Genomic DNA, 16,738 nt, shown 5'->3' on the forward strand with positions numbered 1-16,738 from the left:
TAAAGTCAGGTGTCTTTTTAATGATGCCAAAAATAGTCTCTGAAACTGTAGTTTTTACAAAATTATCCATAGCTGGATTTATGTAAATACAGACTGTCAGGCCTGCCAGAAGCACAGATTAAAATACAGAGCCTTTACATGCTTGGATTTTCTTTATCTGTTTGTTTACCCTCCTGCAATCAATATCGCTAACAAAGTACGCAAGGTGCTTTGCTGCATCAATACAGAAATGGGGCAGCACAATATCAAGTTTACTCCTGGAGGTGTAATGCAATTTAGGTTCCACTTCAGGTAAATGAGGCCTCACCACCGACACAATTTAGAGCAGTCCTGATCCTCTGTCTCTCAGTCAAAGTAATTCCTTATGACTTGAAAGCTTCTAGAATGAGGCTCAAGGTAAAATGGTTAAAAGTTCCAGTGAGACTGAGAATTAACTCTTACTGAGTTGTGTTAACTGTTGTAAACACAAATCCTCAAGAACAAAAAGATTAAATCATGATGGGTCGATGGGTGCGCACATGTGTATAGAAAAATCCAACAAAATCACAAAGCATTTAAGAGCCGCCTCAACCCAGACTGACATCCGTGGAATTTCAGAGGTGTCACCTGGCCTTAAACAGCTGGCACAGAAGCCAGCATGACGTCTGTTCTCAAGTTGGGTCACAAGCCATTCTATGGGGATAATTATTCTGCAGCTTCCGCTGAATTCCCGGTCATATTCTCCACAGTCTTTGAGGCCTTGAAAAAAGGGCAACAAATTATTTGTATTCAAATGAGGCGCACTACAATGAACTGCATCGAACGGTCACAAAACTCACTTTCTTTTTCTTCTTCTTCTGCGTCTTCCGGCTTGCTGAGCTTTGCAGCAGAGTCTGAACGGACAGATATAAAACGACTTTGATAACCTCATCAGGACCAGGACACGGTACAGAAACATTTAATGGATTGTTAACAGCCAAGTCAGCTTTAGGAAGGGACCATTAGGCAGACACTGTTGTCTCTGGCAGAGGACGCGGCACCCCATTCGTCAAATGCTTAAGGGGTTTGTACAACTTTTTCAATGCCAAATTCAAGCACTTTTTAAGGACTTCCATAGCCATTTTTTAATTGCGCCATTACCATTAAAATAAAAATATGAACCACCAATAGATCTAATTTAAAAATATGATTTTTATTCCTGCGTATGCATTAATCAAAACATATGATTTTTAGATCTTGAGTAAATCATGAATATATATATATTTTCGAACAAATCTCTCCACATTTAGGTGTTATGTATTACGTAGCTTACGTTTTCAGTTGCAAAAAGTTTTTCCCGTTAATTCACTAAAGGTAAACCAATTACCTGGCGGGCAGTTTATCGGCAGACACTTGGGAATTTGACGGACATCGGTATCGAAATTATTAGGCCGATTATTAGACAACACTAGGCAACAGCCGGACCAAACTTTTCTCTGCTTCTCTTGCGCCTTCTGATTGGATAAGCTAACGAGGGCAGAGCCACTGAAGTAGAAAGCCCACATCGCACTGCGAACAGTCACAGACTGCAGACTAGAGTGAGAATTAGGGCTCTTGCTAATAAATACTTGCTAATGTGAAAATGAACAGTCGCATTTATTTTCTTTCGTCTCTCCACACCCTTTGTGACTACTCTTGATTGAAATGTTGAGGAAATGTCGTCAACGTGCAGTAAAGCACACAGAAGCGGACACTACCAGTGTCTCACGCTCCTTTACGTGAACGCAAACTCTGATGTTCCTATGCTTCTTGTCGCTTCGCTTCTGATAGAATGGGTGTCGCAATCGTAGTCTTTACAATGTGTTTAAGACATTGATTTGTGATTGAAGCGATCGTTGATTAAATCATGAGATTATTAAGACATTCCTGCGAACGTCACAAATATTGGAGGCAACCCAATTTAACTTAACGTTATATTTATGACAAGTTGTACACACGTAGGCTTTATATAGCGTGCTATAGTAGTCTTATTGTTAAGCTTACTGTACGTAGTTGTTCACTGATCGCTGTAATCAGAGAACCATTGAGTGTACCAATGTAAACAAGTGTTTGAATTGAATTTAAAATCTGACTATACTGTTTGTGAAGTAAGACACACTTCAAACATATTGTGTTGTGTGGCTATGAGAGACTACAGAGGAATATAAATGAAAATGAAATGATCTGCATTTATATAGCGCTTTTCAAGTCAATGACTTCCCAAAGCGCTCCACATTTCCCAATACCGACCTTATATTGCAGCCATGTAAGACGCTAACCTGCTTATTGGTGGTATTAGGGGTTCAGTGTCTTACCCAAGGACACTTCGACATGTAACACGGACGAGCCAGGATTTGAACTGGGATCCCTTGATCCCAAGACGAGCGCTCTACCTCCTGAGCTACTGCCGTATAAGGAATACTATACTTATTAGGCATCTTGCGTAGAAATTCTATTTTACTTACAATCACGGGATTCAGAGCGCTATTAAAGGCAATTTGAATTTATAACAAATAATTATTTGTGCTTTTTTGCATTAAAAATGTCCTTTGCCAATTTTTTAAGCCTTTACAGCAAATGAATATTAGCTTATAATATATGTTCTTGGCCTCCTCTTAATACTAATAATCAGTATCAGCCCTGGAAAAAAACATATCAGTTGATCTTTACAATTTACCACTGGAAAACGCTTCATTTATTATTTTTGCATGGCACATAGTAAATGTCGGCAGACATAATCCTTGCACTAATACAGATTTCATAGAGCTCCATTAAGGTGTTCATGCACTGGTCCGCTAGGGACGCTTAATAGGACAATGACGTAGAAACTAATGCCCGCTGCAGTTTATTACAAAGGAATAAGATATGAAAAGGCAAAGCTAAGCTGCCAGAGAGCAGTGTCGGCATCATTCTTAAGCAGACTTGTTGAGAAACATGGCAACCATTTCAAGCATTTGCAAGAACTTAAACCAAAATACAAGCACTTTTCAATCCTTAAAAACAATAAAATTCAAGCATTTTCAAGCATCCATACGTTCTTACCTTCAACTCTGCGTCCTCCACTTTTTTATCAGACTTGTACAGTTCGGGTTCAAAAAGGCTGTTTGTGAATCGCAGTGGTCCGTTGGCCGTGAGCAGCATAGTGAACTTGAACTGAGCAACAAACTCACCTGCGCACAAAACGGGCCGAGCTCAAGTCAGCATAATACAGCCATGGGGGGCAAAAAGCAAAACATCGCCTCACCTTCCTTCTCGTGGAGGACGTTAAAAGGCTGCAGCAGCTCGTGCTTGGTACACTCCACCACGCCCATTCTGGCCTTAGCCTCATCCTCAAATGCTCTGAGATTAAGCACCAAAAATGAAAATTCACATTTAGGAAACCTGAGAGCTATTTTTTGGCCAATGTATTCAATAGAGAAGAAATTTTGACTTGTTGCCATTTCCAATCAAATCAGGTGACTGGTGCCAAACTACCTTGGTTTGGCAGCTGAAGTTAATTAATATTACAGTTGCATTATATTTTAATAGAAATTGTCCCACGTTTAAAGCGGGGGTCTTTTGAGCCGAGAGCTCCCTTTTTTTTACCTTTTTACTTATTACCGCTAAGGGTTAACAGGTTGATATGGATTACTAAAATAACTTAGTTATTACTATATTGTAACTATGTTGTTACCAAGTTAATTGGAAGTAGGGTTAGATAGACTTAATTAACCCCACCCCAAAAAAATCTCCATAAAATTACAATGACTCAGCGGTGGTGAACTATTTTTTAGAACTGACCGCGGGCTACTCAGCTGTCCTCAGGGAGATACCTTGTGCCGAAAGAAACCACGTTGAAGACCCCATGGCTTAGAGTGAGCTTCAAATTTTACTTTAGACGTCATTAAAATATATTATTAGTATTTTATTTGTTTCTCAATTTACACTGTTGAATGTATTGCTAAAACAGACGGGATCCCATACCTTTAATTTACAATAATGTATTTCCCTTTATGAACGTTACGTCTGTATTGGTGAACTTGACCACTGGATAGCCCTATTGAGCAAATCATGCAGTATTAATTCTTTAACTCAGTGCTAATCAATTGGCTGGAATGCTTCAAGAAAGGATTCGTTTCTGTATTAATGTTAGTGAGGTTACCAAAACCACCTTCTTTGTCATAATTGATGGACAGATTTAAATCATTGTCTGACAGGTAAAAGATTTGAAATGGGTGATGTTTTCTGTCACCAACTTATTTCAAACAAAACGTAAATGAAAATACCTCAGAGTAAAAGCCATTTTATCAAATCTTTTCTCCATCTCACTGAAGAACATCCGAGAGGTCTTCATCTTTAGTCCATACACCTTTTCGGGATCGCGTTTGTAAACTGTGGTCCTGAGGCCGCCATCTCTTGCCTGAGTGCCACGCAAAGCATCACACATGTTACTTTTCAGGGACAGTCAACTTTCCTAGTCCAAGCCAGCTGGAAATGACATTTGTGTTCTTAACGGCTTATATATGACGAACCCAAAAAAAAAACAAAACAAAAAAACTCACAAACAAAGTGAGCCATGATTGTACAGGTCCTAAGCAACTCGGTCAAGGACAATACAGACAGATCACTGAAATGACTTGATTTTGCTATTTCATTCCTTCTGTGCTAGCAAAATGTGTCATTACAGTAATCCCTCGGTTATCGCGGTTAATGGGGACCAAAAACCACCCGCGAAAATTGAAAATCCGCGAAGTAGCGATGCCCTTTCAAAAATGCTTACAAAATATATATATATATATTTTTAAAGCATTTTATTATTATTATTTTTTTTTAGACCTGCGAAGCTCTGAACCCGCGAACGTGGAACCACGAAGTAGCGACGCCCCTTCAAAAATGCTTAATTTTTTTTTTTTTAAATTATCTTATTTTATTATTATTATTTTTTAGACCCGCGAAGCTCTGAACCCGCGATTGTGGAACCGCAAAGTAGCGAGGTCCCACTGTATAACCTTATTGGCTTGAATGTTACTTGACTCTTACTGAGGTGAGTAGAACTCAGTTTCGTTCAACTGTACAACATGCTTTCTCGTGCGTCACAGAGGTATTATAACTCTTCTTTGCAAAATTTGCAAGTAGTCTTTTAAAATGCTCCCCAACTTTTGAAGTTTTGGTACACATACTTGATGCGCATTATAATCATGTGGAGATGCCTCACTTGATTGCCTGGCGACAATGATCAACAATGCAATTCATTGTTGACAATTTCTATTATCAATTTTTGTTGAAAATGTCAACTAATTGTTGCAGCCCTAGGACACACACACATTTTATTGAAAACAAAATTTTGGGTTGACTTTACCTTTGGATACTGCTGATTTAAAAAACCTGGGGCACACAAACATTTTAGACTCACCTTCCCCTCTCCAGTACTGATGAACACGTCCACTGCATACACTTCGTGAACCTCAAACTCTGCTTTCTCGTGGTCCTTTCTACAAGCAAAAACTGTCCATTACCAAAGTGTTCTTTATTGAAAACATAACTAAGCTGTAAACTCATTCAGTTCTTCTTGATTCTCATGCCATGCTGTGTGAGTGACTGTCAAATATTGGGAAGTCAAGTCGTGTTTATTTGTATAGCCCTTTATGACAAGAAGTTTCAAAGGGCTGCACAGACCACAGATTATTGCAAACTACAGACTATTATGACAACATCTCATGATCTAAAACCTACACGAGGGCAAGGAAAAACTCAAAAAAAACTTAACATGAGGAAAATGAAGAAGCCTTGAGAATATCACAAAAAAATAGCAACTGTGTTGAAACTGAGAACATTATTGTGTCAGTGTGAATAATGATTCCCGGAAATTTAAAGGGATCCAATTGGTTTACAACGGAGTTTTGAGGCATACGTGATAATTGGCCAACACAACAGAGGTGCTCAGCTAGTGTAACTGGCTATAAATGGGAACAAAACGTTTGCAGACAATATACTAACCAGTTGCCACTTAAATTTGCATTCGAGTGTTATTGAAATCCGACATGCGACCAGTTTAGTTGTAGATACCAAATTTCGAGCCAAAATGTCATTTAGAACTAGGAGAAGCATAGCCTGTATGACAATGCAAACAGAACACGCATAATAGCCTGCATTGAGTATTTGGAACACCAAATTGTTAGGTCAGCAAATATGGCCTTTTCACTAACACTATTCATCTTTAAGTACACTACAGTGATCCGGATAATTTACAACATAAGAAGCAGTTCACCATACAAAATAATATTTTGAATCACTCAATTTTACTAACAAGCACTAAGATGGAGAAGGGCCAACAAACGTGCCAAAAAGGGCCAACAGACTGAAGTACATACAACACGGACCACATACACCCTCCCCATCTTGACTAATCTTGACTTAATAACTAGAAGACAAACTGTATCACAATCTTGTAGTAAAAGCAGATTATGTTCTAAAACAGGGGTACCCAATACCTCCAATGAAATCTAATAGTCGATCACAACGATAGTGTGGGTAGATTGTGAGGCAATAAAGAAGTCTCCATATGTTTGGTTGGACTGAAGGTTTATAATGTGATCATTGCGCGGTCCAAAAACTCATCCTGAGAACAATATGGAAACTGCAGCTCCACAGCAATTCAAGAGTTGCGCGATACGAGAGCAGCCATGCAACAGCCCATCCACTACCGGGGCACCACTCTTATAGTAGTTGAAAGTCCATGTCCCTCTGGAAGTGCATAACATTAACAAAATAAAAGTTAACCTATCATCTGCTCACTAAGTTGCTGAACAGTGTGTGCTACGGCGTTGCCTAGGCATACTTCAATGTATTCCTTCTAAATTAAAAAAAAAATTAACAAAAAGAGAAGGGGGACAGGACCAAGTAATAAGCCAAAAACCTACCATTTCCATACTGAATGGGAGGACTCATACTTAAAATGTGACCACTCTGAGCTGTTGCAACACAGACATGAGATGGCAAGAGTTAAGGGAAATTCCTAATAAGACATTCCGAAAGCTCTGTCCATATATTATGTGTTTTTCTGTGAATCTAAAATGCAGCATACAACCAATTAAATAAGTCATTGGCTGCTTGACTTCGCATAGTTAACCTATCTGACTGACATGCTGAATGATCTTAATGTAGAGCACTATCACTATGATCAGCTCGGTTAAATCTTTCAAACGAAACTTCAAAAACCTCACGTCAGAGCTTAAGACGCATCGGAAGGCATGCACGCTTCTTGACATTATGCGCTGCACGGAGTCAATTTTTAGGAGAACTGCCTGACTAAAGTTTGAAAAACGCTTACGAGACTTTGTTTTAATAGAGCCACTCACTACATTCATGTGCTACCCTTTTCTAGATGATACTGAGGTTGATACACTGGCACGGAAAATTTAAGTACTGTTTCACCTGAACTTTTCTTGAGTGAAAGAAGAGATTTTGAGACAACAAGCAGATAATAAGCTTTAAATCCAGGGCTCATTGACAGTTCTGGGACTTGCAGAGAAAAAAAAAAACAACATGAGGAAATGTGCTACCTCCTTGATTGCATTATTTGGCTCCACTTATTTATGCGAGTCAGCCTTTTCCCGGATGAAGATTATCAAGTCCAAATACTGCTCGATTTCGTATGGTCATTTGAATGTGTGCTTGAGACTGGCAATCAGCAGCTGCTGTCCAGACTACACATCCCTGGCTGATTCCATTCTTTCAAGGCATCAGCATAAGGTAATGGAATAAAAATGTGCATGTACATTGCAAAATATGCGCAATATATGGTAGACAATACTCAATAGTCTATATTTATAAATAAATATGTTTTTAATTTTAGTAGTCAATAGATCATTTTGATGTGGCCATTTTATAAATAGCTCACATGCAGAAAAAGTGTAGGAACCCCTGTTCTAAACTGTTCAATACAGCTTATCGAAAAAATAAGTATTGAATCTTTCTTAGGAAATTTACCGTTGCTGGTCCGTTGGGTTTTGGATGATTGTTTTCTCTCCATCGATGACGTGCTGTTTAAGCTGATGGGACAGCAGGCCTATGAACGAATGCATGAAATTGTGAATGATGCTGCAGATACATTTAACAGTGGAGAGAAGACACCCACTCGCCTTCAATCGGTGTGCAGTTGAATGACTTTGCTATTTTGTTCCACGCCTGCGTGACCTGTGTGTTCTGAGAGATGGAGTGGTGTTTAGAGTAAGGAGACCCAGCAGAATCCAAAGAACTGACGATCGTATCAAAGGTGAGAATGGCACCTTGTTTCCGGGCTTGACAAGGCGCAAAGCAGCCTCTGCGCACAGATGCGCTGCCATCATCACGTCAGCTTTGCGGCCTGTCAGAGGCTTTTCCTGTAAAGAGGCGGCACATGGAAACAATAATGAATGCAAAGCACAATTTTTAAGTCAAACCGATTTTACTTCATACCTTGGTCAAACCGATAACAAAACTGTGTGCCACATTGGAGATAAAGCCATCCACATGGACACCAAGATCACTAAACAGGCATAGAAAAAGCAAAACCTGGACAATGTATCAATATATACTTTTTTTGTAGCATGTTGTTCAGTCCTTCCAACAGCTTACACTTTAACGAGGTCCCCGTCCTTAAGGACGACGTCAGGGTCACTCTTGAGAGGAGAGTGATGGCACACACAGTTATTAACCGACACGCATGTCGGAAAGGCGATACCTTGGAGGTTCGGAGGGAGAGACGTGCTTGCATTTGAAGATAAAACAGAATCTGTCAAAAACAAACAAGGAGCATACCTTTCTTCAACTCTTTTTCCTTTTTGAAGATTTTCCCAGTTTCTTCCACGATAAAGGCATCGCCTTTTTCACACAAGCTGAGCACGGAAACACCGGCTTTAGCTGATTCGACCACCAATTTCAAGGCCTCTGTAAGAATGGAAAAACAGGTGTGAAAATAGATGAACTGTTGAGTTTATATATATTTGTGACTGTGTCGAAGTACATGGCGCCATTAGAGAGACTAAGAAAATTGGTAGATATTTAGTGTTGGGCAGGTGAAATTCCAAACATTAGAACAACATTTTATTCAAAAAGGTATCTCAAGTCATCAATTATTGAAATAAGTGCAAGCAATTTCATAGTCAATTAGTTCAGTTGTTGGTCGTTTTTTTGTACACCTAAAAGAAAACAGTAAAGAATATTCACGATTATGAAAGGACAAGATTTTTGCTTGGAGTAAAATAACGTTGCAGGACCATTACATGGTACAGCTGCTCTGGTTAAAGGCTTGTGCTTCTTACAAATGTATACGAATCGCATCAGAATCAGGCCTATCATTTTTACAAAGTTAACGCAATTTACAAAGGATTTGGAGATTTTAGAACTCGGGGTGCCAAACACATTTTAGCTGGGCGACATGGTTAAAAGAAATAACACTCCCACAGGGGCTGGACTGGTAAATTAACGGCATAAAAAGTGTGCCTTAGCTGGAAGGCTGGGGATATTTTTTAGGCTTACAATTAAATTATGGTTCTGTAATGTAAGATTTAATTTTAAAATTATTATTAAGGTTTTGTTTTTTTTGCTAAATATTTTTTTCTTTCACTAAAATTTTATCTTGTAATGTTTATCCACTGTACATTTGTACAAATAAAGCAAAACAACAATTGAATCCATTTCCACTACAGTTTATTTACCTTTGAGAAACCAGTGCAGAAAGTGGCAAGTATAACATACAAACACATTGATTTTTTTAGTTATTTAAAAGCCTTTCTTCTTTTTAATTCTATTTTCCCATGAAAAAGTTCATCTGAATATGGGAACTTTGCATAAGGTTTAATATATATACTGCAGTCGAAAGGAGCTAAAGCCTATTTAAAACAAAGCGTTCTGACATCACGATCAGTCTGAAACAAGATACTCAAACTACAAAGTCGGTATAACTCACCAAAAAATAATATTCCACTCATGAAACAATTAAGTACAGACATGGTCTCAATACTTTCAGGACTGTTCAGTGAATCTAACTGTGTAGAATATTTGTTTCAAAACACACGATAATGCAGACAGATGGAAAAAAATCTGCCTAAAAGCATCGTTTGCAGATCCTTGTTATAATCTGTCCGGTTTGCCCCAATATTCCCTTTAAAAATAAACAGATTCGAAAATGATTTACAAAACAGATGTTAGCCTCTGACCTTTTGTTTGACACCACTTTCAACCAAATGCAAGCTTTTTTTTTGGACAGGCATTTGCCTGCAAAGGCATGTATTTAAAAAAAAAAAAAAAAAAAAAAAAAAAAAAAAAAAAAAAGACATGCGTAACTTTGGCTGATTAGTGACCAATTCAAATTATGAATCACACAGCGATTAGCCAATGAAATTCCCAACATAAATGTATGCAGATTTACGATGTGTATTCAAATCAAAGCCGAAAACACGCAAGTGTGCAAACATCAATGATTGAATTCTGGAAAGAGAAGTAAAACATTCACTACTCCTTTACAATGTCTAAATTTGGCCAGCTGGGTATGTCTCAGATTGGGATTTGGGGGGAAATTTACAGAATTGTTAAGGGTTCAACTGTTACACAGATGCTATGTTTTTCCTAACTTCATATTTTTCATATCGCTTTAAACAGCGCACCCGTGACTTCTTTTAGGTAAAATGACATTGAGATGGGTACCTCAATGTTCTCTAGTTGATTATTAGTTGCCAGCGTATCCAGCTTTAGGAGGCGTGCTAGCTTTGGATACATCCAGTGGACATAATAAAAACTGCAAGTCATTATTTGACACTCATTTAACACTTGTGCTTCTCTTGGCATTGTCTTGAGCCGTGAGCTTGACATGTGTTCTAGAAGTACAACTGAAGTTTTCCCATTACTAAACACCATAAGGGGCTTTCATGCAACAATGTCTAGTTTGTCGATTACACGCTAGAGTTTATATAAAGTACATTCAATATTAAGTTTCAGCCCGAGAAGCTTGCGATACTCATTTAGCTACCGAGCTAGATCTTGCTAATGAGACAGCAGCATGGCCACAGATTAATTTCTTATGTTAATAGAAACGCTCTAGGGAGATATATATTAAAGTATCGGCGCTTCTCACAGCCTGGTGACTTTGTGGGCAATATTTTATTGCGGCTCAGAGTATAGCAGCTGTCTCACAAAACTAGTAGTAGCCGCGTGCCCCTCGCTAGCTTACATTGGACGAATACATAGACGAACTGCTCGCTGTCATTCATCTTTCTTCTAATACTTACGGTTGGCGATCTCGGCACCCATTTTATACTTGGTTAACACCACGTCATCAACGACAGTCTGCTCCTGTTTCTCTTCATCCCCAGCCATGTTGGCGATATGTCCAAGAAAGCCAGTTTAGAAGTTTTCTCCCGGTTAATATGGCTAGGTAGCACTAGCACGGTATTGAGAAGGGCCCACGCACGCTGTGCAAGCACGCCGCCAACCCACTACCGCCACCATCAGAGCCCGCCCTTGACAAAGACACTTTCAACGACTCAAGTCAAGATAGTAACCGCCAAGACCCGGAGGTGTAATTCCCATCGAGGTGGAAGGTACATCTTGTTTTGGGAACGTGGGAGTTGTATCATCAAACCAGAATATCTTTATGACGAAAAAAAGGTACATATTGTTTTGCTATTACAATACGGACATATAATATGAAGTGTCTTTATTGCTATTGAAAACATCTTGACTATTGTTTACAACGAGATCAGACGACGAACTTTAGGATAAAGATGTAATAAAATGTGATTAAAATACTGCTGGGGACAGTGGAAATCACAAGAAATGATACAAACTAAGGGGATTCAAAACTACCTAAACGCACCATATTTTTCTCTTTTGTTTCACTAGTTTTTTGGGGGTACCTGTAGCTACAAGACCACAGAAGAATATGTCAGCTCCCTCTGCTAGGCTCATGTCATAAAAAACTAATGCAAATGTCTCTGGTATCAGATTTCTACACACAGATCTTAAGTATTCGTACTGATACCACACACTGACATCACTCGTACATAAATATCTCTCCCTCTGCAAAAAAAAGATCGATATTAAAAAATGTGAAATCCCAGCATAATATTTCCCTTAACATTGCATTTTTTCACAAATCCCTTAATTTAATAATTTAAGGTTTCTGATTGTAAGAGATCAAATATAAGGCAGCTGATTCTCTTATTCACATCTGAGAAAAGCTAATTTGGAGCAACAAGCGACATTTTCTCTCTCCCCCCCCCCCCCCCCCCCTCTCTCGTTTATTTGTATAGCCCTTAATCAAGGATTCTCAAAGGGCTGTAAAGACTATTGCAAACTAGAGACTATTATTACACCATCCCCTGATCTCAATCCTACATAACGACAAGGAAAACACTCAATGTGTTACCCAATTTTCTTAAATGTGAAATCGGTCAACATGAATGAATTCATTTCGGGTATTGTAAAAATCTTAAAGAACTAGGTAACACCATTAAAGGAAGATTTTATTAAACAAATGCATGGTAAAAAATATTTGATATACTGTACAAAGAATAGAAAAAACACATCATTTACAAAGTAAGGGCAATTAACCACCAGATTAAAGATATATAGTCTCTATAATTATATTTATAGTGTGAAGTACTAAAAATACAATATTGTTGACAAATGCTGTTACATCACATCTGAACAGTAAAAAATTCTGTGCTTGCTCTCCAGTCTGTTGATGTCACAATTTTTCTTTTGCACCATAACATAAGAAAACGAGACTTGACTTTTATTTCAGTAATTAACGCTCCAATGGAAATGAAATCCGGTCAGCAGAACAATGGAGTAGAAGCATGCACATCCCACTTTTCGTTGTTATGTGCGGACAGCATCTGGCTTGAGGAAGAGTCTGCTGTGCCAGTAGTCGGGGTTGTCAAATGAGGAACCGCTGCCGGGATCGCCCACTCCTTTGCACACCTTGATATATTCCCCGATCCCTGCACAATTGCCGCTGCCAACCCTTCTCTTCAGCAGGAGGTTCTGGTACTCTTCCTGCTGCCACCCACTGGGTATTTCTTCAAATCCTGCCATGTCCTCATACTCTCCCTCTCCTTCAAATGTCACCACATCTGGCTCGCTGAAACTCCCGACAACCCTTTGAGGTGATTGTTGTTGATTTGTGCCATGGCACGCCAGTAAGTCTCCTAATTCACCCTCCTGTTTCTCGCATGTTTCCCCTGGCTCTGCCGCAGATGTTCCCTGCCTATTTTTCAACGGCGCCTCTTCCTCTGTGGAGTCGGCGCGTCTAATGTCCATGTATTCGTACCTGCCGTTACCCTCAGGTCCCTGAATGGGCTTGTGCCTCTGCTTCTCTGTATCCAGGTTGTTTTTTTCTGTGGATTCCATCAGGTTGTTCTTATTTATCAGGTGATCCTCTGTAGCTGTAACCTGTTTCACTGTGTCCTCTTCGGAAGATAAGTGAATGAGGACCGTTGGAGAAGGTGGCGTTTTATGCAATGAAGAGTTGTCATCAGTCACTTGTTTCTGGCTCATCACCTCATACTCCAGAGCCATTTTTTTCACCTTGTTTAACTGTGGGGTGACTTTACATGCTGCAAGGTTTAACAAAAACAAAAGGGACTCTGTCTCATTTATGTCAATCAAATCATGTATACCCTTTGGGTTTTGGGTTTTACCATTTTCTGGAATGGCAGGTGATCCAGGAAGGACATAACCATGGCGTTCCGGCTCCTCTTCGTTCTTCTCCCTGGACATCCAAACCTTATAACATGATGGACTCGATGCAGTGGACAGCTTTCTGTTGCTGCTGCTGGACACGCGATGGTGGGTCCGTTCTGAGCCGAGGCGGACCCTGTGCGGAGCGCCAGTCCTGAAGACTTGATCACGAAAGTCCACCTCGCTGCCACTCTCTCCAACCTCTGACCTCTCTGGCAGCGTTCGCACTGAGCTTCGGCGATGCTGTTGGAAATGCAGCTTTAAACAAAAGGACAAATTGATGCGAGTCTTTAAATTCAAATGCAAAGGAACACTGATTTTCAAGACACTCGGAAAAAAAACAGTACCGGGTATATTATCTTAAATGGCATTATACACAATTTTGCGCACTTTCATCTTTGAAATTCACTGAAACTAAGTAATCTCAATCTGAATTTTAAATGAGCACCAAAAGATTATGAATTCTTACTGACCTGAAACTTACACATTTCATATGCATGTGTGAGTCTGTGTATGTGTGTGTGTGAATAAATCCAACCTGACGGATGATTTCTGCAGGACTTGCAGTCATCGGCAAGTATCCAGCAGGTCCAGCATGAGAGGCAGCACTCTACAATTTCATGATAAATATGTTAAATAAACCAATATCTGGTGATAACAAAATTTGCGACAAAATATGTTCACTGACCCTACATGAATTCATTCTTGAACGGGAGAAACTCCATGAGGGAGAATGTTGCAGGGGAGGTGTTTCAAAACCGTCTTCCAGCGCGTCTTCATCTTCATCCACCAAATCTGGGTCAAGGAGCCCTCGTTCTGAATCTCTGCGATGGGAATCCTGTGAGGCGTCGTCCTCTCCTTCCAGCTGCAGATAAAAATCAAGATGAAATGTCGCAGGTTTATTAATTAATCAAACAAAAGAAGAAGGCCTTACCTTGATGACAAGGAATCTGGGAGGGTCTCTTGCCATTCGTGTAAAGTCACTGGCTAGCTCTTTAAAGGTGGGCCGTATATTTTCATCAATCATCCAACCTGAAAAGGAAACATCCTGATTTCACAACCTGTCTTAACAATTGCTTGCCATTGTGAGACACTCACATTTAACCATGACCATGTATACGTCGATGGTGCAAATGTGAGGTTGTGACAGACGTTCGCCCTTCTCCAGCAAACACGGCACCTCATGGAACGGCACTGACCCGTATGGCTCCGCGCCAAAAGACATCATCTCCCACACTGTCACCCCTGTACAAAAAAGATTGTTTTTAACCCCAGAAAGTAAAATACTGCCAATTATGGCCAGGAGTGGAGAGGGTATGCAGCATTGAACACCCCAAATTGTTAAAATTTGATAATAAATCTTAGATTGGGCAGATGGTGAACTTAAATGATTAAAAAAGAAATTGCCAATCAAAAAATTGGACTTCAAAACATTAGAAATCCTGCTGTTGTCATCACCCTAGAATTCCCGAAATGAAGGTTAACGTGTGATCAAGAGATTAACATTATTCTCATCTCATCTCATCTCATCAGCCGTACCGCTTATCCTCATTAGGGTCGCGGGGGGGCTGGAGCCCATCCCAGCCATCTCCGGGCAGTGGGCAGGGGACACCCTGAACTGGTTGCCAGCCAATCGCAGGGCACACAGGGACAGACAACTCATTCGCTCATTCACACCTAGGGACAATTTGGACCGGCCAATTAACCTGAAATGCATGTTTTTGGAACGTGGGAGGAAACCGGAGTGCCCGGAGGAAACCCACGCAAGCACGGGGAGAACATACAAACTCCGCACAGGAAGTCTGGAGCTGGATTTGAACCCACGACAGGTTCCCATGACATGAACTGTGCCGCACAAGCGGTAACCACTGCGCCGCCGTGCTGCCCATTAACATTATTCATAGATTTTTTTAAAAAAAAATTTTCTCTATATAACTTATTTTCTCAGGGTTTTTGTTGTTGCATTTTTACTGCATTTACACTGCCAATTGCCTACACTGAAAGAAAAGGAACATGCCCGACTGCTGTGTTTCTCAATTGGTTGGGACCAAAATTGGTCAAGGACCTTTTTTCCATGGTGCTTTGTATTTTCATAATAATACTATCTATCCGTCGATCCATTATCTGCACCGCTTATCCTCAGTAGGGTCGCGGGGGAGCTGGAGCCTATCCTAGCTATCTCCAGGCAGTGGGCAGGGGACACCCTGAACTGGTTGCCAGCCAGTCGCAGGGCACAGAGAGACAGATAACTCTCTCGCTCATTCACACCTAGGGACAATTTGGACAGGATTTTTTTCCTCTCAATTTGGGTCACAACTTGTAATTAGTTTAGGATGGTGCGACCTGAAGTCTGACAAGTTGAGGACCACTGCTCTACAGGTTGATAATTGCTCGTCTTCCTCGATAACTACTGAATAACTTTGGTAAATGTACTACATTAAAAAAAAATTCCAGCTAAAAAAAAAGAAGTGTCATGTAAAAGATACAAAAATATTTATATAGCAGATTTTTTTGTTCATCTTAAATATTTTGTTAAAGTACTTCATAAAAGTAAAAACATTTTTATAAAAAAAAATAGCTTTTTACAGTTGATTAAAGCGACAGTGTATCTTATTTAGCGCTTAATAATGGTAAAAAAAACTTAAATTCATTAAAAATGTGTAGATTGATTTAAGTATTAAGCAAAAATACATGAACTATCTACTATTATGTGTCATGCATTTTTTTAAATACTCGTAGGTCTAGACATTAGCATTTATTTTACATTACATTAGCCTCATCTAAAGACAACAGATATAATTGTCTGCCACTTTGCTGCTACAAGTACCCAAAAACCTCAAGCAGGCTGGGCAAAAAAATGAAATTAGGTGTATTTTGGTCACTTTGATTGTATTCTTCCTTGTGTACTTTATCACTTGTTTTCAGTTGCAATAAACCATTCAGCAACATCTATTGGCCAAGTAATGCACACTGTTCCTTTTAAAGAATTTTTTTTAGCAGAATAAAAATAAAACCAAAAGAATTACGCATCTGCGAGTAA

At 39.5% G+C, this 16,738-nt stretch overlaps 2 protein-coding genes and 1 long non-coding RNA gene across 3 annotated transcripts in view; 1 reads left to right on the forward strand and 2 right to left on the reverse strand.

Moving 5' to 3' along the window:
- On the reverse strand, positions 1–11,554 carry LOC148369308 (proliferation-associated protein 2G4-like). Its single transcript, XM_088331262.1, has 13 exons — positions 11,244–11,554; positions 8,776–8,904; positions 8,593–8,698; positions 8,434–8,503; positions 8,265–8,357; positions 8,118–8,181; positions 7,966–8,044; positions 5,390–5,468; positions 4,263–4,396; positions 3,242–3,336; positions 3,040–3,167; positions 819–872; positions 1–738 (listed from the first exon to the last, which is right to left on the reverse strand). Exons 1-13 carry the CDS (start codon positions 11,329–11,331, stop codon positions 685–687), a joined length of 1,173 nt encoding a protein of 390 aa, XP_088187388.1. The 5' UTR covers positions 11,332–11,554; the 3' UTR covers positions 1–684.
- Positions 11,002–16,738, forward strand: part of LOC148369309 (uncharacterized) — an 8,965-nt gene continuing 3,228 nt past the window's right edge. The window contains exon 1 of the long non-coding RNA XR_015850000.1: positions 11,002–11,555. This is a non-coding gene — a long non-coding RNA (uncharacterized LOC148369309). The remainder of the gene's footprint in view (positions 11,556–16,738) is intronic.
- Positions 12,691–16,738, reverse strand: part of erbb3b (erb-b2 receptor tyrosine kinase 3b) — a 23,989-nt gene continuing 19,941 nt past the window's right edge. The window contains exons 23-28 of the mRNA XM_088331261.1: positions 14,797–14,943; positions 14,633–14,730; positions 14,387–14,563; positions 14,237–14,308; positions 13,659–13,956; positions 12,691–13,574 (exon numbers count right to left, since the gene is read on the reverse strand). Coding sequence (XP_088187387.1) covers positions 12,838–13,574; positions 13,659–13,956; positions 14,237–14,308; positions 14,387–14,563; positions 14,633–14,730; positions 14,797–14,943 — 1,529 coding nt within the window. The 3' untranslated portion in view covers positions 12,691–12,837. The remainder of the gene's footprint in view (positions 13,575–13,658; positions 13,957–14,236; positions 14,309–14,386; positions 14,564–14,632; positions 14,731–14,796; positions 14,944–16,738) is intronic.

The sequence above is a fragment of the Urocampus carinirostris genome, chromosome 3 (assembly GCF_059441175.1).
Source record: "Urocampus carinirostris isolate Australia breed hairy pipefish chromosome 3, RoL_Ucar_1.0, whole genome shotgun sequence".
Taxonomy (NCBI): Eukaryota; Metazoa; Chordata; class Actinopteri; order Syngnathiformes; family Syngnathidae; genus Urocampus; species Urocampus carinirostris.